Here is a 23162-nt window from a genome sequence, read left to right on the forward strand (position 1 = left end):
CTCCACATCTGGCTTCTTCACCTGCAGGATCGTCTGAGACCAGCCACCCAGACAGCTGATGAAACTGAGTAGTATTTCTTTCTGTAATAATTGCCCTTTTGTGGGGAAAAATTGATTCTGATTTGCTTGGCCTGGCTCCCCAGTAGGTATGCTTATGCCCTCCCAGGCCCACCCATGGTTGTGCCCCTGCCCAGTCATGTGAAATCCATAGATTAGGGCCTGATTAATTTATTTCAATTGACCGATTTCCTTATATGAACTGTAACTCAGTAAAATCGTTGAAATTGTTGCACGTTGCATGTGTACAGTATTTTTGTTCAGAATAATTTGTCTATAGGACAAAAGTATTCTTTTAAGTTTGTTTGGGAAGAAACAGTGAAAAATGCTAAATTGTATCTATAGAAGATGTATAGAAGATGACATACTACCCTCAGGCATGCTGTGAAACCACCTAACTATAGTGCAGCTGGGAGCAAATTGTATGTCATTATTTTGCACTCCATTTTACATAGATCCTTGGACTTTCTCCTCCCACAGGGAACAGTTTCCCTGAAGAATTCAAACTCAACGTTTGCGTCCCAAATGGCAAATGTAAATAAAAATACCTGACAGGCAAGCTCCTTAGAGCTCAAGAACAAAGCAAGAACAAAATAAGTGAATTAACAATAGATCATATAGAAGGCATTTTAATGTACCAATCTAAACTTTAATATTTGTACTTACCATAACATTTATAAAATGTGTTCTAACAGAAGAAACAGTCACAATAGCAGACTTCTGTACAAAATGTATTCAGCGTTTTCCTTAGTGAATTTCCATTGATGCCATACTGTTTAATAGACTTGCTCTGATCCTTTCTTGAACCCTCAACAGTGTAACGGTGCATGCGTCATTGCCATCTCACTATATGACCGATTTCTGTCATATGTGGAACATTCAGATCATGATGAGACAAAATCGCAAAACACAAACTTATTACTGAGAACTTGATTTTGATTGTGTGAATATACAATATGCAAACAGTATTGCGAAACAGAAAAATTGTGAAACTGGACAAGCAAGAGTAGAGAAATGAAGTGAAAGAACGAGCAGAGTGGCACATTTAGAAATTGTAAAATGTTCAGATTGTTGTCAAGGGGGGAATCAGGCAAGGTCAACTCTACAGCAACCATTTAGTTCCACAGTAATATGCACAGGTGTTGTTGTAATTTGCACATACTAGTTGTTATATTATATACCAAATTCTTTCTGAATTCCATGGACACATTCTCAGACAGGCCATACATGTATGCTATACCCATAGCAAATACATTTCGCTGTAGAGACAGACAGACAGAGGCTTTTCTGGATCTATAAATACTTGACCGCCTATAGATAACTGTAACAAGTGACGTCAAGATGGCGTTTTGACACCCACATTCACCCTTGTACAGCGTCTCATCTGTGTGTGTGGCCTGTCATTAGTGGAGAGGATAGTGTTTGTGATGACAGAGGAGAAACTTTGTATGCAGAGCCAGTACAGGATGCCATCAGAGACTGTGATTGGGAACCTTTGAAAATGTCATATTGACACATGATTATGAATATTTAAAAGCCATGTTTAAAAGCCACGATTACTTGACCAGAGACAACAGTGGATTCTCTATGCTGATGAATGTGTCATTTCATTGTGGTCTAACAAAGCACAGCTCGGAGCACTCGACTACAGTATGCTTACCGATATTAAGATCACAAACCAAATTATTAAGAAATAGTTGATAACCTCTTGATATCTATTTATGTGATCATATACGCTGTAGTGCGAGGTAAAAATAAATAACCCAGCAAAATCCAACAAAAAGGTGGCGGTCTTAAACCCACAGTGGATTGTCAGATAGTACTCAAAGGTCTTTGATAGGTCTTTCACGGAGACTGTTTCACTGAGGAGAGTTGACAGCAGTTTAGTCCTAGATCAGCCTTTTCTTGATCAAATTCACTATTTATGCCAAGAGAGTGTGCAGGAGACTTAAAACAATTATTTTGGAAGTCAGTTTACTTCCAATAGGGATTTTGGGAAAATAATATTCTGGCCCTTTCTTTAAAAGCAGGAGATCAGGTACTACAGTCTGTTTAAGGTGTTCAATGATGTGTGTTATAGTTCCCACATGCAAATGTGTGCCTGATTTGTGAAGAGCTACAAACTGTTTCCCACAGGACTGTCATATAGTGAAAGGGAATGGTTGTTGGTTTGGTTCCAAAAAATTCACCCTCTCATTTGTTGCTTTGGCTTTAAGCTGTGGGGGCATTAACTTGTGTCACACATCTGTTAGAGAATATATAACCTTAAGCAACCTTAATGGGGACTTTGTCATTGAAATGACCACAGCATTTGCAGAAGGGCCCAAATGTGAAATGATTCATCCATGTCAGGCTTGTTGTTATTCATTACCTTTGAGTGCTGTCCTAATTTGGACACCGTAATTGCTGTAAGAACTTCACCTTTACCCAAGTCAGTAAATCTGAAAAATATATTCATTGCCTGGAGCAATGCAATTCCAATCATCACCTTTCTGACTGGTTTCACTAATAAACAAGAAGAAGCTACAATCATATTATTTAAAAAATAATATTCTCTAAAATATATCAATAAATTACCAACATTTGTATTAGAGTTATATATTAAATGAATCATTATCCATTTAAAACAGTGCTTTCTCTTTGTACTCAGGTTGGAACCATGTACAGTACATATATAATACTACTCTCTAACACACCTTTACTTACGAGACATGGTGCGTATATAGTACGGGCCCTATCATCAAAGCAGGTGTAGTAGGGGTTTAACGCGCTAAAAGATCAGTGTAATATTTTCTCTGATTCTGTTTGCTGATATCTCTATATAATGGTTAGATTGAATATGACCACTTGTCTCATCTTGTATACAATATAAAGGGGAAATTATAATATCTCATTAAATAATTACATCATTTACAATGATATGATTCAAAATAGTAAGTGAGAACTTATTGACAAATAGTTTGGTGGAAACAAGATTAAGAGTGGTACATAAATCAAGATATTGGAGGTGAGTATATCAAGATGGCTCAAGATGACATGCAGTCCTTGTCTTGTTCCCATGTGGTGACCATGTACCAAAATAACCAGAATAGGGATCGAAGGTGGGCGTCTCCTGACGGACAGTACTGTGGGGTCCAATCTGTGCTTACATACAAGTGGTCTATTAGCAGCACAGGTTTGGTGTTCGACTTTGGCTGTAGCTTTTTCCACTGGTGACAGCAAGAAAGGTATAGAACTGAGGTCCCAGGGTCTGTTTTGATGCCCAATCCAGCCCAGAGAGGACATATTTTATTGTCATCAGGATGGAAAGATGGCCCCTGGGTCTAGCAAGCAAAGTCCTCAAACACTCCATGTGGCTGTCCTTGGTGGTGGGGGAGATGGTGGTTCGGTAGAATCGTATTGGCGTAGGCTCCTTCAGGGTGACTTCTGGTCATGTCACTGGACTCCTGGTTGCCACAAAGACCACAATGTAATAATATATACTAAATGGGTCAGTTTCCCAGACACAGATTAAGATTTGTCTTGGACGAAGAAGCACGTTCAATGGAGATTCTCCATTGAGCAAGCTTTTGAGTCTTGGGCTAGGTTTAATCTGTGTCCGGGAAACCAAACCCTAAATGATGTACAGTGTGTTGGCTCAATAAACCAAAACGATATTGCTTTTGAATAAACCAAAATGATAATACCTTTGATGTAATGGTAGATATTTCATGTAGATAATTGTTTTACGTCTATGGAAAATTGATGATTTTGGATGATTTTATATGGACTCAAGGAGTAAATTTGTTCCTCATGAGAGAGGGACCTGGGAATTGAAGTTGCCTCTGGGGGGATGTAATCCTGTACAATGGGATAAAACAATATTTTTAACAAGAGATTAAACTGATCTCCCTGAAAGATGTGCAGTGATATAGCTTGTGATATAAAGATTTATAGTGATAATGGTTGTAAATATTTCGATTTACAACCATTGTGCCAAATGTGTTGTACATCAGTTACACAAATTGAGTGTGTACGGGGCCAGAGAGAACTGAACAACCCCATTTCAGGAGGCTCATTCCCCTTTGGGCTCTCCCTGCATGCACAGAGATGCGTAGGCCTACAACCTGCCTGACGCTACATGTCTGCCCTCCACAAGCAAACCACTCACCTTATTGGCTTTCATATCTTGCAGATCCACAGTGGCAACAGTGGTCGTTTGTTGTTTCTTCTCATCTTTCTGTGGCCTCAGCAGACGCTGTAGCCTGTGCTTGATCACCTGGATGGAGGCAGGATGGAGCGAGGGATGGAAGAGTGCAAGCAGAGTCAGGAGTTCACTCCATCAGCACATCTGGCATGTCCCAGAGCTCAGCGAGCGGAGATTTTCCCATATCATTAGCCTCATATAACACAAGTGAAATCCTTCACACTCATAACTGACACATTAGCAGTGATAGTAGTGCTAGTCCACGCGTGACAGTTTAAAATGTCAAAGTGCCGCTAACACTGATTGAGGCAGACATTTTAGAACAAAGTCCTTGGTGTTTATAGAGCAAGACCAGCTGAAATGTGTGTAGGGTTGTAAAATGACTTCCCCAAAATATCCAGTTATTCCAGAAATCCCGGTTGGAATCAGATGGGAATAAGCAGAAAATCCGGAATTCTCCAACCAGAATTTCGGGAAAACTTGGGAATTTTGCAACCCCAAATTTGTGTCACCATTTGTGAGCTTCATGCACATATTATAAGGATAGACGATGTACCTCGTAAACATAATCCAATATTTCTAAGATGGACAAAATACTGGCTCCAATGAACAAGCCCATCTGGCCTCCAATGTCACCTGAAAAGGAAGAAATGTAATATTCAGGATGCCAATAATTACTCATTCACTCATATTTGAAAACCATTGTCTGAAAATTCCATGTATTACTAGAGCCAAAGAACCAGTGTCAGGCAGTTTCCATATTAAGACTTATCTTAAAACCACATGAAACCCCAATTATTATTATCTTTGAATAAAACAAGAGCGAGAGAGAAAGGGGTCATAGTAGAAAAGAGAAATTCACCTAGTAAACCTGCAACATCATACGCTTTCTTTTGTTCAATTGTTTCATAGTTAAGGGCCTCAAAGAAGATATCCAACACCAGAAAGTTGTCTCTAGAGATGGAGAAAATGAGAACAATATTAAAAGATAACTGCATATGTTTAGTCTACGTTGTTATAACCGATAGTAAAGTGTTATTATGAAAAATACAAAATTGCACTTTTCTTTTTACCTCAACCGCAGCTCTATAATATTACCAGGGTAATGTAAAAATATATATATATACTGTACCATGTCATTTTTGTGGTTGTTATAAATTGTCATGATGGCACTTTAAATTAAAATTAAAATGAATCAAGTTAATACTTCACAGATTATGGGGACTTTAAGATTTTAACAGCACTGGCAGGGAACATGAGGGAACATGGGAACATGAGAAGCATGGGCTGAGTCTCTAATGGAACCCTAATGCACTTTTTCTGACCAGGGCCCATAGGGTTCAGGTCAAAAGTAGTGCCCTATATTATATAGTATCTCTGAATAGGTTGCCATTTGAGACACACATGATGTGTCTCCATTTTCCAGCACTGATCTTTTCCAGGTCACAGTAATGTAAGTAATCACGTCAGTTCTACCTGATGTACTCCTCAGACTTGTCGTATTTCCTGGACAGGTAGCGAGCGGAGCCCTTGCTGGGGATCTTGACCATGGAGAGCTCCTTGCCGTAGCGAGTCAGGTTACATGGTGTCTCACAGGGACAGGTGTCCCCAGTGCTCTTCTGGAGAAGGGCTGGAACACAGAGCAAGGTGTTTTGGCCTGGGTCTGGGACACAGCTTGGAACACAGAGCAGAATGTAATAGACTGGGTCTGGGACATAGCCTCGAACATAATCTCGGTTAAACCAGAACTGATGTCTTGCGTAATTGGTGAGATGCTCGATTAAGTTCTGGGTGCATACATGTTAAGAGAAGAGATAGAACGAGAATCGGAACTGGAATGAAGAGCTCCACCCTCTGTCTATGCATGTTATGGGGAAGTCTATGGACCAAATGTCCCCTCCCCTTCCGAAATTCAAAAGATGCTAACACCTACAAAATCTGGATTTTCCAAAGCACTGGAACGAATGCTGCTCGTTATCTTACGCATCCCGTTGTATCATGACAGATCTACGGTACCATTTATGTTTACGTAGCCTGTCCACGAGAGAATACCTAGAATACAGAGCAGACTGTTGGGGGGCCTGGAACACAGAGCAGAGTGTTAAGGCCTGGGCCTGGGACATAGCCTGGAACACAGAGCAGAGTGTTAAGGCCTGGGTCTGGGACATATCCTGGAACACAGAGCAGAGTGTTAAGGCCTGGGTCTGGGACAGCCTGGAACACAGAGCAGAGTGTTAAGGGATGGGTCTGGGACATAGCCTGGAACACAGAGCAGAGTGTTAAGGCCTGGGTCTGGGACATAGCCTGGAACACAGAGCAGAGTGTTAAGGGATGGGTCTGGGACATAGCCTGGAACACAGAGCAGAGTGTTACTCTTGTCAATATGGGGGCGCTGTTTCACCAGTGGAAAAAATAGTGGCCAAATTAAACTGCCTCGTACTCAATTCTTGCTCGTACAATATGCATATTATTATTACTATTGGATAGAAAACACTCTCTAGTTTCTAAAACCGTTTGAATTTTTCTCTGAGTGAAACAGAACTCATTCTGTAGCACTTTTCCTGTCAGGGAGTGAGATTTCAGAAATCCAGGTCCCTGTTCTGAGATCAGTTTATAAGTCCCCATTTAAGCTATGAGGGTACATGCACTGCATACGCTTTCCTCTAGATGTCAGTAAGCGGTGAGACTTTGAATGGAGTCGATTGCGCAATCTGGGACCTTATATTAGACCGTGGAACAGGAAGTACCGTTCTTTTCAACAGTGCGCTTGGCGCATGAAGACATCAGAATGGCGTCCTGCAAACGCTTTCGTTTTAGTATTTCTATATCTCCGGTCATGTTTTTATTCGTTATAGGTGTTAAAGACATCATAAGGTAGTTAATTTAAACCGACTTATAGCAGTTTATAGCAGTTTATTGCGATTTTCTGGGATTTCTTTGTGACGCGCTTCCATTTGTTGGGCACCTCTCCAGTGGGTGGCTAACGTTTAGCGGCTAATTCGAATGGACAAGAGGACATCTTTCAGCCAAAAGACGATTGTTTTGAAGAAAGGACACCTTGCCCAAGATTCGGATTGAAGCTCAGCTAATAGTAAGCAGTCTTTATGCTGTTAATTAATTGTTCTGTTGTTAAAAGTAAAATGCATGAGACGCCATTTCTTGCAGTATAGCATTGCGTTATCGCAGCCTGTATTGCACAGTAAGGTTAATTTTAAAAATGTAATTCAGCGATTGCATTAAGAACTAATTTGTCTTTCATATGCTGTCCACCCTGTATTTTTTAGTCAAGTTTATGATTATTTATTGATTAGACTAGGTGACTCTCCAAGATGGCGCCCAAAATTTTCTGGGGAGCTTGGCAACTTTTGTCATTGTATAAGCACTATTTGTGCCGCTAAATATGGACATTTTCGAACAAACTCTATATGCATTGTGTAATATGATGTTACAGGACTGTCATCTGAAGAATTCTGAGAAGGTTAGTGAAAAACTTATTATTTTGGTGGTGAATACGTTATCCCTATGTTTGGCTGGAATCAATGCTGTTGTTTGGTTTGCTACTGTGCTAAGCTAATATAACGTTATATTGTGTTTTCGCTGTAAAACACTTAGAACATCTGAAATATTGTCTGGATTCACAAGATCTGTGTCTTTCAATTGCTGTACGCTGTGTATTTTTAAGAAATGTTTTATGATCAGTAATTAGGTAATACACGTTGTTCTCTGTAGTTATTCTAGTCGATTTGTGATGGTGGTTGCAATGGTAAACTATGATTTATACCTGAAATATGCACATTTTTCTAACAAAACATATGCTATACAATAAATATGTTATCAGACTGTCATCTGATGAGGTTGTTTCTTGGTTAGTGGCTATTTATATCTTTATTTGGCCGAATTTGTGATAGCTACTGATGCAGTAAGAAAATGGTGGAGTAAAAAAAAAGTTGTCTTTTGCTAACGTGGTTAGCTAATAGATTTACATATTTTGTCTTCCCTGTAAAACATTTAAAAAATCAGAAATGATGGCTTTATTCACAAGATCTGTATCTTTCATTTGGTGTCTTGGACTTGTGATTTCATGAACATTTTATTATATGATATCCCTGTGGCTTTAGGCTAGGCTATGCTAGTCAGCTTTTGTGATGGGGGGGCTCCCGGATCCGGGTTTGGTAGGCGTTAGTTGAGGCCTGGGTCTGGGACATAGCCTGGAACACAGAGCAGAGTGTTAAGGCCTGGGTCTGGGACATAGCCTGGAACACAGAGCAGTGTGTTAGCTTGGCTCTGGGATATAGCTTGGGCCAATAGGCCGGTCTAAAGCCAGGTGATCGTTAATGAGCAATAGACTCCAGTGATGATAGAACACCTGCCATGCACAAAGTGAGGCCCTTGTTCTCCTGGGCACTTGTCTACAAATGGGATGCACGCGTATTTCAGTTAGCAAGTTAAAGGGAAATTCCACCACTTTTTAACCTCATATTCATTATCTCCAGCACCATACCTTTATCAATGTTAATTTACTACATGCTTAGTATGCATACTGAGATCATGACAAGTCTCAATATTTATTTTGGCCACACACGCCCATACACACACACTAACACAAACATGCATAAACAATTTCTCATTCATGGCAAAAGAAAAGAAAAAAAAAGAAAAATATAATATACTGCATCAACATAGACAACAATACATGCCTTACTCAACTCATCCCTCTTTTCACGACAAAATTCAATTCAGTTAGAAAAAACTGTCATCCAAATTTGGTGAGTTGTGTGTTTTATAACTCTTATAATGAGGTTATTTGTATGCAGGGGCAACACAGACTCTATTCTTAGACTGAGGCACACAAAAAGTCACCTACTGTATATAATATAAATAATGTTTTAAGTTATTACCTTGAATTTATTCTGATTGAGTCGAGAATACAGCGAGATATAAATATGAGCCATTCTTGTAAGATATATATCTAGATTTAGCGCACCCACCCATTAAATGGGCTTGAAATCCTTTTGAAGAGGAAGATAATTACATTTCTGGCTTATTAGGCTCGAAGATCATGATTGTACTGATACATCTCATCACATAATAAAGCGTCTCTTTTATGAGCACCATAATATCTTTGAGACAAGGCACCTCTGCACAGAGATAACCCAGAGCCAGCCAGTGGGGAGTCAGCCACATGGAATTGGTTCAATGAAGGAATATCAAATGTATCGTGGAAGCTCAGAGAATGAAGGTGAGTAAGCAGTTAGGTAGCATCGTTGTCACTCACAATTTGTGCATTTTCTACTCCATCAATTGTCATATCATCATGGAGGCAATGTCATTTTGTAATCTTTACCTAGGCAATCCCTACCAGTACATTGAAACCCAATTTCTCCTTATAATGTAAATAATTATTCTGCATTTCACTCAGGGACCATTTATTATAGTAAAAAATAAAAACATTTCTTACCAAGTGCCTTGTCAACACATTTGATGTTACTGGGAGTGCAGATATCAGCAGTTCCTGGAGTACAAAACATGAAATGAGTTTGATCAAGAAAAAACGAAAATGGCCACCATCCTTATTGCTGCCAACATGGAAAACTCTCATTGAGAACACTAGCTTATCATTCATCTACAAACGCAAGTAGATGTGGGAAGATGAGTTCCATTCACAATTTTTCGGCCACGTTGGGCATCCTCTGTTTGCATTGAGAAATGGAGCACCGGGGCCCAACCCCAAAGGCATATTTAGAAAGTCTTTAAAAAACAATCAATGATTCACCTCATCACAGTGACAAACACAGCACAGGGGCCACTAATGATAGGAATTCATCAGGAGCACAATTCATCGTGGGAAATATGTGTGGCGAGCAGACAACAAAATGTTCTTTGAGTTAATGTTTTAGGAACAGTCGCCTTTTCAATTTGCATTAGGGAAGATTGATTTGGGGACATTAACGTCGGGGGCACTGAGGAGCAGAGGCATCCTTATGATCAGAGTAGCATGACTGCACAGGAAATCTTTCACCCTACTCTCAATAGAGAGAGGTCAGGTGTCTCTCTACAGGGGATGTTACATCAAGGCCCTACATTCAGGAATGAAAAGAAGCTGATTTGTATACCAAATAAGACTACTGCCATGACTACACATACAGTTGAAGTCGGAAGTTCACATACACCTTAGCCAAATACATTTCAACTCAGTTATTCACAATTCCTGACATTTAATTCATCCCTAAAGCCAAAACCTCATTTGGACGCCTTTCCTTCCAGTTCTCTGCTGCCTGCGACTGGAACGAATTGCAAAAATCTCTGAAGTTGGAGACTTTTATCTCCCTCAACAACTTTAAAAATCTGCTATCCGAGCAGCTAACCGATCGCTGCAGCTGTACATAGTCCATCTGTAAACTACCCACCCAATTTACCTACCTCACCCCCATACTGCTTTTATTTATTTACTTTTCTGCTCTTTTGCACACCAGTATCTCTTCTTGCACATGATCATCTGATGATTTATCACTCCAGTGTTAATCTGCTAAATTGTAATTATTCGATTTATTGCCTACCTCATGCCTTTTGCACACATTGTATATAGTTTCTCTTTTTTCTACCATGTTATTGACTTGTTTATTGTTTACTCCATGTGTAACTCTGTGTTGTTGTCTGTTCACACTGCTATGCTTTATCTTGGCCAGGTCGCAGTTGCAAATGAGAACTTGTTCTCAACTAGCCTACCTGGTTAAATAAAGGTGAAATAAAAAAATAAAAAAATAATCCTAGTAAAAATTCCCCGTCTTAGGTCAGTTAGGATCACCACTTTATTTTAAGGATGTGAAATGTCAGAATAATGGAAGAGAAGGATTTATTTCAGCTTTTATTTCTTTCATCACATTCCCAGTGGGTCAGAAGTTTACATACACTCAATTAGTATTTGGTAGCATTGCCTTTACATTGTTTAACTTGGGTCAAACGTTTCGGGTAGCCTTCCACAAGCTACCCAGAATAAGTTGGGTGAATTTTGGCCCATTCCTTCTGACAGAGCTGGTGTAACTGAGTCAGGTTTGTAGGCCTTCTTGCTCGCACACGCTTTTTCAGTTCTGCCCACAAATTTTCTATATGATTGAGGTCAGGGCTTTTTGATGGCCACTCCAATACCTTGACTTTGTTGTCCTTAAGCCATTTTGCCACAACTTTACTTCCTCATGATGCCATCTATTTTGTGAAGCGCACCAGTCCCTCCTGCAGCAAAGCACCCCCACAACATGATGCTGCCACACCCGTGCTTCACGGTTGGGATTGTGTTCTTCGGCTTGCATGCCTCCCCCTTTGTCCTCCAAACACAACAATGGTCATTATGGCCAAACAGTTCTACTTTTGTTTTATCAGGCCAGAGGACATTTCTCCAAAAAGTACAATCTTTGTCCCTATATGCAGTTTAAAACCGTAGTCTGGCTTTTTTATGGCGGTTTTGGAGCAGTGGCTTCTTCCTTGCTGAGCGGCCTTTCAGGTTATGTCGATATAGGACTCGATTTACTGTGGCTATAGATACTTTTGTACCCGTTTCCTCCAGCATCTTCACAAGGTCCTTTGCTGTTGTTCTGGGATTGATTTGCACTTTTCGCACCAAAGTACATTCATCTCTAGGAGACAGAACGCGTCTCCTTCATGAGCGGTATGACGGCTGCGTGGTGTTTATACTTGCGTACTATTATTTGTACAGATGAACGTGGTACCTTCAGCCGTTTGGAAATTGCTCCCAAGGATGAACCAGACATGTGGAGGCCTACAATTTATTTTCTGAGGTCTTGGCTGATTTCTTTTGATTTTCCCATGATGTCAAGCAAAGAGCCACTGACTTTGAAGGTAGGCCTTGAAATACATCCACAGGTACACTTCCAATTGACTCAAATTATGTCAAGTAGCCTTTCAGAAGCTTCTTAAGCCATGACATCATTTTCTGGAAACTTCTGACCCAGTGGAATTGCGATACAGTGAGTTATAAGTGAAATAATCTTTCTTTTAACAATTGTTGGAAAAATCACTTGTGTCATGCACATAGTAGATGTCCTAACCGACTTGCCAAAACTACAGTTTGTTAACAAGAAATCTGTGGAGTGGTTGAAAAACGATTTTTAATGACTCCAACCTAAGTGTATGTAAACTTCTGACTTCAACTGTATGTGCGGTACATTAAATGGGTAACATGGAATCATATATAATACCAGGTGAGTAGTGAGTAGTGAGTGAGGGCTACAGTAGCCTACTTACCAGGCATGTGTACCATCCTACAGTTGCACTCCCGGAGCACCTCCCTGGTCTCGCAGCGCAGGCGGCAGGCACTGATGCTGTAGGTGTCGTATCCTGGGATCATCTGGTCGCTGGTGGAGCGGCAGTTCCCCCAGGGCTGGGGCAGGTAGGTCAGCTAAGCACAGAGTGATTGATTAGAGCCATGCCTGAGCCACACGGCTCGGGGGTGAGGATAAGTGAGTACTGAGAGAGTGGTAATCTGGGTGAAAGCGGCGCCGGGGCCTACCCTTTGTTCCTGACATGAAACAAAGGTCTGGAATCCCGGGGAGACTCCGAAGCCCAGCTGGTGGATGTAGGGAGGCTCATCCTGGCTGTGGATCTGCACGCGGATCCCTGCCTCTAACGACGTCTCATCTTCCGGGATAAAAGAGGCACGTGTAGGCAGTACAAAGACACACATACAGAGTGGATTCATTCAGCCTTTTATCCATTAATCCTAGGGGAAGGCTAATAGTGACAAGACCGATCTCAGTCATTTGAGAAAAACATGACACTGACAATGATCACATCTACATATACTGAACAAAAATATAAACACAACATGTAAAGTGTTGGTCCCATGTGTCATTAGTTGAAATAAAAGAACCCAGAAATGTCGTATATGGACAAAAAGATTATTTCTCTAAAATGTTGTGCATATATTTGTTCACATGTCTGTGAGCATTTCTCCTTTGCCAAGATAATCCATCCACCGGACAGGTGTGGCATATCAAGAAGCTGATTAAACATCATGATCATTACACAGGTGCACCTTGTGCTGGGGACAATAAAATGCCACTCTAAAATGTGCAGTTTTGTCACACAACAATGCCACAGATGTCTAAAGTTTTGAGGGAGTGTGCAATTGGCATGTTGACTGCAGAAATGTCCACCAGAGCTGTTGCCAGAGAATTTTACGTTAATTTCTCTACCAAAAGCCGCCTCCAACATCATTTTAGAGAATTTAGCAGTACGTCCAACCGGCCTCACAACTGCACAACGGTTTCTTCACCTCAGTCTTGATCTGAGACCAGCCACCCGGACAGCTGATGAAACTGAGGAGTATTTCTGTCTATAATAAAGCCTTTTTGTAGGGAAAAAATTATTCTAATTGCCTGGGCCTGGCTCCCCAGTGGGTGGGCCTATGCTCTCTCAGGCCCACCCATGGCTGCGCACCTGCCCAGTCATGTGAAATCCATAGATTAGGGCCTAATTTATTTATTTCAATTGAACTGATTTCCTTATATGAACTATAACTCAGTACAATCGTCGAAATTGTTGCATGTTGCGTTTATATTTTTGTTTAGTGTACATGACTTACAGCACCGTCAACAGATTTATCCCTTACAATAATAATTTTACGAAAGCATTCAGGATAGTGGCGACATTGCAAAAATGTATCACTAGTGTCCTATACAAACACGATTCAGAGATGGGGTAGAATACGGTTGATTTATGACAACAGAACCAGATCCCGTAACAACATGTAAGGTTTACGACTTACTTGTCTCTTTCCAGATGGGGAGATACTCGTCCTGTTGAATATCCAACATAATCTCCAGCCCATTTCCCATTCCCCCTTGCTTGGTTTTCCTGGATGTCGACTTGTTCCCATTGAAAGTGTAGCATTTTCCATATCTTGTATAGACCTATGGGAGAATATATTAATATCAGAAATGTCATAATAACATGACAATATCCATCTATGCTGTAACAGACTCATACAGTACTTAAATGGTGTAGAAATGAAGTTGGAGGTATGGACCAGGAAAATAAAGAAGGTCTACCTGGTCTACATTCTATGTATGTAATGGCTACCCAGAATATTTTAAATGCATTTTCATAACTCTACCTACATGGACATATTACCTCAATTACCTCAACTAACCAGTGCCCCCGCACATTGACTCTGTACCGGTACCCCCTGTATATAGTCCCGCTATTGTTATTTTACTGCTGCTCTTTAATTAATGTTACTCTTTTATTTCTTATTCTTATTCGTATTTTTTAAACTGTATTGTTGGTTAGGGGCTTGTAAAGTAAACATTTCACTGTAAGGTCTACACCTGTTGTATTCGGCGCATGTGATTGATAAAATCTGATTTGATTTAATAAACCTAGGAGATGTGTGTTGAAGGGAGAGTGATATACCAACAGTCTTGATCCTTATTATACTATAAAAACATACAACATATAACTCATTAAAAATGTATACCTATATACTTTACATACTTATGACTATGATAAAAATGTAGTTTGCTCTTCAAATTTACAGAGCAAACACCCACTAACGATCCATTAAGGATTCCACAAACTGATCACACAAAGTTAAGTGTTCCTTTTTTATCTACGTTGATAAGAGAAGATAAAAGACAGAAGCATTTAAAATTGAGGTCGAATATCTGTTGAAAGTTTGACAGCAGCCTTTTAGGGAAACATTGAATTCCTTTGTTTATGGGCCTCATCTCTTTACAGTACAAGCCAAAGTGACACAATTATATTATTTTGACTTAACACCATGAACCTTGTGGAGCATTAGAATGAAAGATGAGGAAATCACATGACAAACAAAATCAGCAGATGAGACAGTGGGGTTGACAGTAAAATAACAATGGTGCCAAATCCAGTATGTTTCTGTAACAAGCCCGTTTTTATTTCAATATCAGCACACGTAGGGTTTCACAATTCCAGTAATTTTCTTAAAATGCCAAGTCTTTTCAGAAATTCTGGTTGGAAGATTCCCGGAACAGGAAGGAATAAGTAGGAAATCCAGAATATCCTCCAACAGAGATTTCTGAAAAACCTGGGAATTCCAGAATTTTGCAACCCTAAGCACAAACTTTACAATGAGTGGTGTGATGACTAAATTAGGGTTGAACATTAGACAACACACAAGTACTAATTTACAGACCACAGGGTGTGCTCTGATCTAAAATAGTTACACACAAACCAAACCTGTACACTGTCATATGGCTCTGCAGCTGGCTGTTGTTTACCATACACAACAGTCATTAACACTGGTTTTGGTGTTGTTTGTATCCCATATTTCCCCTTTAAGCCACTGTTAACCAAACTGGGATGTTTACTAAAACACAGGCATGTACAGTACAGTACACACCCTGTAAATGGTTATGCTGTCCCCTAAATCAGGTAGGCCCATTCCCCTATATAATGTGGGAGTGCCCTGCAGTTAAATGCTTCTGGGGCAAAGTTTCAAAATTAACTTTGAATTGCATGAATGTAAACATTAAATGCTTAGCTCTGAATCGCTCAATCAATCAGGCAACAGCACTGGCAGGCAGCACAGGATAGGGACATGTTGGCTGGATTGGGAGGGGACGTTGGAGGTGGAGGCCCACTTTTTTTGTTTTCCTGTTTATACTGAATTCATCATCACTTAAAGTATATCTTACAGTTTACATATTTTTTTTTTGAGTGGCAGCCTACAGGTTTATGTTTTATAAACTTAGAATTTGAAATGGATAATGTACCTGTGACCCCCCCCCCCCCAAGAAATAATAATAATCGTCCCCAAAAAAATCTACTCTATGATCCTTCAAGAAATGGGTACATATAGAATATGTAGCCTAGTATGTAGGAAGAAAAATATGTCATCAAATGATTTAAAGCCCTACTGTGTAGTTGGGGCTAAGCCAATGGTGAACGAAGAGGACAATAGTGTGCAACCCGCCCTCTTTGACTGACGTGCTATTAGTGTGCGTTGGTTTAATCTGTGGAAGGCGAGCACAGAGCAGCAGAGGAGGTAAGCTGCACCCCATCATTGATTTAGCCTGCTTTATTGACATACTTAAGCCTCCACCGCTGCACTCGATTTACAGAGGAAGAGGAATTAAAGAAAGAAAAAACACACTTACAGAGATAGTCCTGAGTTCTGCTCTAAAACTTGTGATAACGCCGGGGTATTGGCAAATTATGTCCACAGAGAGCAGGGGAAGTTTTTCCATCATCTCAGCCTGGAAATATTTGTTGACAGAGCCTCCACTGATTCATTTCTCAGCTTTAGCCTCTCTGTCTCGTCTCTCCAATAGCCTGTGTGATTGATGGAGCATTTTCCCCTTGTTACATCTTGCACCAAATTTAGCAAAGGTAACAGGACTGACTATCAATTCCAAGGAGGAACATGGCATCGTTTCTGAAAAACCAAACATCCTGTACCATAGTATTTTCAAATCACAGTAACAGTTTATTCTAAAATAATCCCTCACATGTATCTACAACAATATACACCTTTACGATAAATCGTGTTGTGGACCAGTGTTCTTGGTAAACTTTTAATGAATTAATAGATAGCTACATTCACAACAAAGGTTAGAAACAATTATTTATTTATTTTTAATTATACGCCAACACTGGTACGAACAGCTGGATAGTTACATGCTATCCACATTAAAATGCAACCCAAGTTCGTAGCAGTAACTTTGCTTTGGAAAGATGCCCAACTACTCTAATTTGCATAAATCTCTCTTGTTCTAGCGGCTAGCACCCAACTTAATTGAGCTTAATGTCAGTCCATTAACAGTCTTTTGGCAGTATTTTCTCCTCAAATTGCCTTGTTTCTCCCCTGGTCTCTCCATTTTAAATACATTAAGAGGCTCACCACTTGCTACATGTAACTCCTGAGCCCTTGTGTGGTATACCCTAAAACATCCTCTTTATGGCAGTCATCTGACAGTTCCCGGGTGTTTTCCTTTTAAATAACCCACAAGAATCACTTGAGCGCTTCTCCAGAGGACATCCATTTCTTAGCATGTGGCCGTGTGTCAGCGGCCGGGGCTCTTCGTGTATGGATGAGGAGGAAGATTATCATTAATTTCAGATGGTGGTGGAACACGCTGCATGGCAGATTGGCAGTTGAGTCCCATTAAGGGCGGCTCATGCAGGTTTAAAGGTGAGAGAACGTTCCCTGGTTTAATGGCTTCATTACAGCCCTCTGGCAGAGTGCTAGGGATCACACAATAGCATAGATTGATGGAATATCTACATGAGCTGCCTAATCTTGTCTCTTGGTTGGTTCCTCATGTTAAGTTGCAAGTAGGGTTGGAAAACTCTGTTAACTTTCCCCAAATGCCCAGGTTTTCTAGAATTCCCCCACGGAAGATTCCCAGAATCAGGAGGGAATTAAGCAGGAAATTCTGAATCCTCTGACCAGGATTTATGGATAACCTGAGAATTTTGGGAAAGTTACCAGAATTTTGCAAACCTATTTGGAGACATGTCTTGGTTGGTTGCTCGTGTAAGTTGCAAGGCAGGAATGATTGAGTAGGGACATCTGTGAAGGAGTCTCACCACCTCCTGAATTGCACATACAGTAGCTAGGTGCCAGAGTAATGCAGGAACTAAGGGGAGAGGTTTTACCTCACTGCTAGATGGTAGTTTAGTCATTTATTTCTCAAATATCTTGCAATCGAAGTATGCCATTAGAGTCTATCAGAGGCAACATGAAACAAATTCGATTTGTCATGGGTCAATGCATTTAAGATCCTAACATACTGACGAGAAGGAAGTGCTCTAATTGAGGGAACAGAGGTGGTGCCCCAAATGCCCCCCTATTCCCTATAGAGTGCACTACTTTTGAACTGGGCCCATAACGCTCTGGTCAAAAGTAGTGCATTAGCTACATAGGGAATAATGTGCCAAATGGGACGCTGACAGACACTCCACTCCAGATGTTTGAAGACAACGACAACGTGGTTTGGGTAAACGGAGTAGACATTGAAGCGTAACGTCTGAACAGTGTGGATAAGAATGTGAGGCACGCAAGGTTCTGCACCATTAGCTCCTGTCTCACGGGCAAGCCACTCAACTCGGCATCCCCATCCCTATGCTATCACCATATTCAGGTACTTTTATTCTGTTTCTCATCTTCACTCAACCCAAAAAATAGGAATAAAGAAAAACATGGGCGCTATACTCCCTAGAAAATACACACATTGTTCATCTCCAGAAACTAGGAGGCTGTAGCCCTCCTTCCTCATGTTGGATTATAGCAGGCTAATGAAGCAGCACATGTGCACTCCACAGAGTCTCTGTCCCAAATGGCACCCTATTCCCTATATAGTGCACTACTTTTGACCACGGCCCATACAAAAAGGAGTGCCCTATGAAGGCAACAGGGTGGTATTTTGGACTGACCAAACAGCTCAGACAGAAGGGGGGAAATCTACCTTGACAGTGTTGACAGTGTGCCAACATCAAGCAGCCTACACGGACACATAAATGAGCCATTTTGGAAATGTGATTAGATACCAGTAATATAACGGAGATCAATTAATTTCTATCACCAGTGGCACACTGTGCTCTAAGCAGTCTTTGTCAGTAATGGAAATGAGTCCTCGCTTGCTTGTAAAGCTTTGTTAAATGTCTTGGAGGACTGAAACAACCGATTGGGCACAGAAACGATGCCCCCATAATTTCCTCTATAAATCAAATGATTAAATCTTCTCATTTTTTAAACACCCAAAGACTTCTATAGATGTAGCATTGCGAAACATTAGATACGTTGTTCATTTGTATGTACTGCTGTAGTCATGTCATATTTTCAGATCTGCATTCAGATTAGTTTACTGGATTGTTCATCACACATGTGTCTAAACTACTCTAACCATTTGTGAAAGTTGACTTATGTGCCCTTTCTTGTAGAGGTGGTGAACGCAAATGGACCCCTAGATACAATCTTTCGCTCTTTTTTTACACTTGGATGGTCAGCATCATAGCAGTGATGAAAAGAGTGGAGCAGATTAACGTTACTACTACAGCAGTGCTGATTGAATGTTATCATAGGTCACAAGGGTCCCTCACTAGACTTATATAATCCACGTTTATCAATGTACCAGGCTATTTCCTTTTGGGTCGATTTGCTCTCTGTTCTTATTTGTGATTTGGTTTGATAATAGCTAGAAGAGCCTGGAGGAAAGAGGAGAAATCTGCCCTGGGCAGAGTATGCAGCTAAAAGCCCTGCCCGAGGCATTTGTCTATCTGTCGACAGCTTTTCTGCTGCTGTTTAGATTTTCTATTTTAATGAAGGCACCTCTCATTAACATAGACCTTCACTTCTCCAGCTCTCAATATTCCACCTCCCTTGCTCTCTGTCCTCCAGACTCCTCCCTCGCTCTATCGCCCCAAACTACTCCTGCCACCGGCGTACCCGGGTGCCACTTTTGCCTTGGAAACTTTTTATTTGCTATTAATCCGATGTGAGACACCTCTGGGAAAGTCTGGGGAAACAATATCTATTGAGGCAAAGCCAAATGCTGAAGATTGATAATTCTATATTGGAAGAACAGCAACTACTACATTGCCATGTAAATCATCAGTGCACAATATATGGTGTTCAAGGGTTTAGTACAGGCCTTTCTCTGGTCATCAGCCAATGGGCATTTTAGAGTTGAGACCTTGATTGAACACATTCATTCTACATTTGGGCAAATTTCCTCACCCAGCATTATTACACATTTATTACAAATGTTATTAAATATGTTATACATAGAATACGTATAGATCCCCTTAGCACCATGATGTGATCTCTAAAGAGACATGCAACCCTAACTTTATTCACAAGGTGCTGCAATAAGTGCAACATACAGTGCCTCCGGGAAGAATTCACACCCCTCAACTTTACACATTTTGCTGTTACAAAGTGGGATTAAAATTGATTTAATTCATTTCTTTTGTCAACAATCTACACACAATACTCTATCTTTTCAAAGAGGAAGAAAAATGATTCAATATATCTATGATATCTTTATTAGATAAGCATGTGGGGGCTGTGCTTTGGCAAAGTGGGTGGGGTTATATCCTGCCTGTTTGGCCCTGTCCGGAGGTATCATCGGATGGGGCCACAGTGTCTCCTGACCCCTCCTGTCTCAGCTTCCAGTATTTATGCTGCAGTAGTTTATGTGTCGGGGGGCTAGGGTCAGGGTCATATCTGGAGTACTTCTCCTGTCTTATCCGGTGTCCTCTGTGAATTTAAGTATGCTCTCTCTAATTCTCTCTTTCTTTCTCTCTTTCTTTCTCTCTCTCGGAGGACCTGAGCCCTAGGACCATGCCTCAGGACTACCTGGCATGATGACTCCTTGCTGTCCCCAGTCCACCTGGCCGTGCTACTGCTCCAGTTTCAACTGTTCTGCCTGCGGCTATGGAACTCTGACCTGTTCACCGGACGTGCTACCTGTCCCAGACCTGCTGTTTTCAACTCTCTAGAGACCGCAGGAGCGGTAGAGATACTCTTAATGATCGGCTATGAAAAGCCAACTGACATTTACTCCTGAGGTGCTGCACCCTCGACAACTACTGTGATTAATATTATTTGACCATGCTGGTCATTTATGAACATTTGAACATCTTGGCCATGTTCTGTTATAATCTCCACCCGGCACAGCCAGAAGAGGACTGGCCACCCCTCATAGCCTGGTTCCTCTCTAGGTTTCTTCCTAGGTTTTGGCCTTTCTAGGGAGTTTTTCCGAGCCACCGTGCTTCTACACCTGCATTGCTTGCTGTTTGGGGTTTTAGGCTGGGTTTCTGTACAGCACTTTGAGATATCAGCTGATGTAAGAAGGGCTATATAAATAAATTTGATTTGATTTGATTCAACCCCCAGAGTGAATACATGTTAGAATTACCTTTGGCAGCGACTACAGCTGAGGCTATTTTGGGGTAAGTATCTAAGAGCTTTGCAAATCTGGATTGAACAATATTTGCACATTATTCTTTTTAAAATTCTTCAAGCTCTGTCAAGTTGGTTGTTGATCATTGCTAGACAGCCATTTTCAAGTCTTGCCATAGATTTTCAAGCTAATTTAAGTCCAAACTGTAACTCGGCCAATCAAGAACATTCAATGTTGTCTTGTTAAGCAACAACAGTGTATATTTGGCCTTGTGTTTTAGGTTATTGTCCTGCTGAGATGTGAATTTGTCTTCCAGTGTCTGTTGGAAAGCATACAGTGTTAATCTAGGATTCCTGTGCTTAGCTCTATTCTGTTTATTTTTATCCTAAATAACTCCCTAGTCCTTGCCAATAACATGATGCAGCCACCACGCATGCTTGAAATATGAAGAGAGGTACTCTGTGATGTGTTGTGTTGGATTTGCCCCAAACCTAATGCTTTGTATTCAAGACAAAAAGGTAATTTCTTTGCCACAATTTTTGCAGTATTACTTTAGTGCCTTATTATGTACAGGATGCATGATTTGGAATATTTTTATTCTGTACAGGCTTTCTCCTTTTCACTCTGTCAGTTAAGTTAGTGTTGTGGAGTAACTACATTGTTGTGAGCATCCTCAGTTCTATCAAAGCCATTAGACTCTAAAGTAGACCGTGGCCCAATCCCAAATGGACCTCTAGACCCTGCACTTGTGGAGATATGAGAAGATTTGATTGGTATAAGAAATGGTGAACCTTCAACCTAGCCTGTCAGATGACAAGGTGGAGCTATTACCATATTGATTACAACAGTGAAATCCTCTCAGATTATAGGGCGACGGGTGTAGGGATCCATTTGGGATTGGGTCCCTGTTTTAGCATGGCCAGCGCCATTGATGACTTTCACCATTCTGAAGTAGACAGCTGGGTGAGACTTCCACTGGGTTAAGCCATTACGCAAAAGATGCAAAGATGGGCCCTCTATCCAACTCTATGCTCAACACATCAAAGAGTGGTGGAGTAGCTGTCCAATCCAGCAAGATCCAGATATATGCTCAGCTACTGGCAGCATGACTGGGTGCCATCCTCACAGAAGTTTGACATGCAGACTTTGGAGCTGCCAAATTGGGACCAGGAGACACCAGGATCTTCCCCAAGAGGCCTACAGTATGAAGCTCCCAAAACATCAAGGGTAAGTCTGTGGTCAGGCAACACCCCAAGGAGCCTAACATTCTGCTAACAAGGTTACTACTTTCAACTGTTCAAGTCAGACTGTTCTGAGAGGATTAGTACGGTAAATATGTGAACTCTCTTTACATTTTGTTGCAGCGGCAGCCGCATACTGGTATGAATGTTGCCACATGTGAGTAGACTACTACTGTCAGTTGAGGGACTCGCCTAGTATACAGTACGCAGGTCTACACATATTAGAAGGGCTCATGCAGTTACAGCGCTAACTGTCAACCAAATCAAATCAAATTGTATTTGTCACATGCGCTGAACACAACAGGTGTAGTAGACCTTACAGTGAAATGCTGACTTACAAGCCCTTAACCAAAAATGCAGTTTTAAGAGAAATAAGTGTTAAGTAAAAAATAGAAAATAAAAAATAAAATAAAAAATAATTAAAGAGCAGCAGTAAAATAACAGTAGCGAGGCTATATACAGTGGTACTGGTACAGAGTCAATGTGCGGGTGCACAGGTTAGTCAAGGTAATTGAGGTAATATGTACACGTAGGTAGAGTTAAAGTGACTATGCATAGATAATGAACAGAGAGCAGAGAGTAGCAAATAGTTTGGGTAGCCATTTAATTAGCTGTTCAGGAGTCTTATAGTTAGAAGCTGTTTAGAAGTCTCTTGGGCCTAGACTTGACGCTGAAGTACCAGTTGCCGTGCGTTAGCAGACAGAAAAGTATATGACTAGGGTCTTTGACAATTTTTAGGGCCTTCCTATGACACTGCCTGGTATAGAGGTAGGAATC

The 23162-nt window shown here is 40.8% G+C and overlaps 1 protein-coding gene across 3 annotated transcripts in view; it reads right to left on the reverse strand.

Annotated features, from left to right (window-relative positions):
- Nucleotides 1–655: 655 nt before the first annotated feature.
- LOC129816358 (acid-sensing ion channel 4-A) overlaps nucleotides 656–23162 on the reverse strand; it is a 154594-nt gene continuing 132087 nt past the window's right edge. The window contains exons 2-11 of one of the 3 annotated variants that reach the window (XM_055870762.1): nucleotides 14025–14169; nucleotides 12768–12895; nucleotides 12503–12656; nucleotides 9702–9755; nucleotides 5720–5873; nucleotides 5106–5197; nucleotides 4800–4879; nucleotides 4208–4315; nucleotides 3744–3897; nucleotides 3416–3503 (exon numbers count right to left, since the gene is read on the reverse strand). In XM_055870762.1, coding sequence (XP_055726737.1) covers nucleotides 3766–3897; nucleotides 4208–4315; nucleotides 4800–4879; nucleotides 5106–5197; nucleotides 5720–5873; nucleotides 9702–9755; nucleotides 12503–12656; nucleotides 12768–12895; nucleotides 14025–14169 — 1047 coding nt within the window. In that variant the 3' untranslated portion in view covers nucleotides 3416–3503; nucleotides 3744–3765. Of the gene's footprint in view, nucleotides 3898–4207; nucleotides 4316–4799; nucleotides 4880–5105; nucleotides 5198–5719; nucleotides 5874–9701; nucleotides 9756–12502; nucleotides 12657–12767; nucleotides 12896–14024; nucleotides 14170–23162 lie in introns of all 3 variants that reach the window. The other 2 variants (XM_055870763.1, XM_055870760.1) reach the window with 2 other exon arrangements.

The sequence above is a fragment of the Salvelinus fontinalis genome, chromosome 19, assembly GCF_029448725.1.
Source record: "Salvelinus fontinalis isolate EN_2023a chromosome 19, ASM2944872v1, whole genome shotgun sequence".
NCBI classification, from domain to species: domain Eukaryota; kingdom Metazoa; phylum Chordata; class Actinopteri; order Salmoniformes; family Salmonidae; genus Salvelinus; species Salvelinus fontinalis.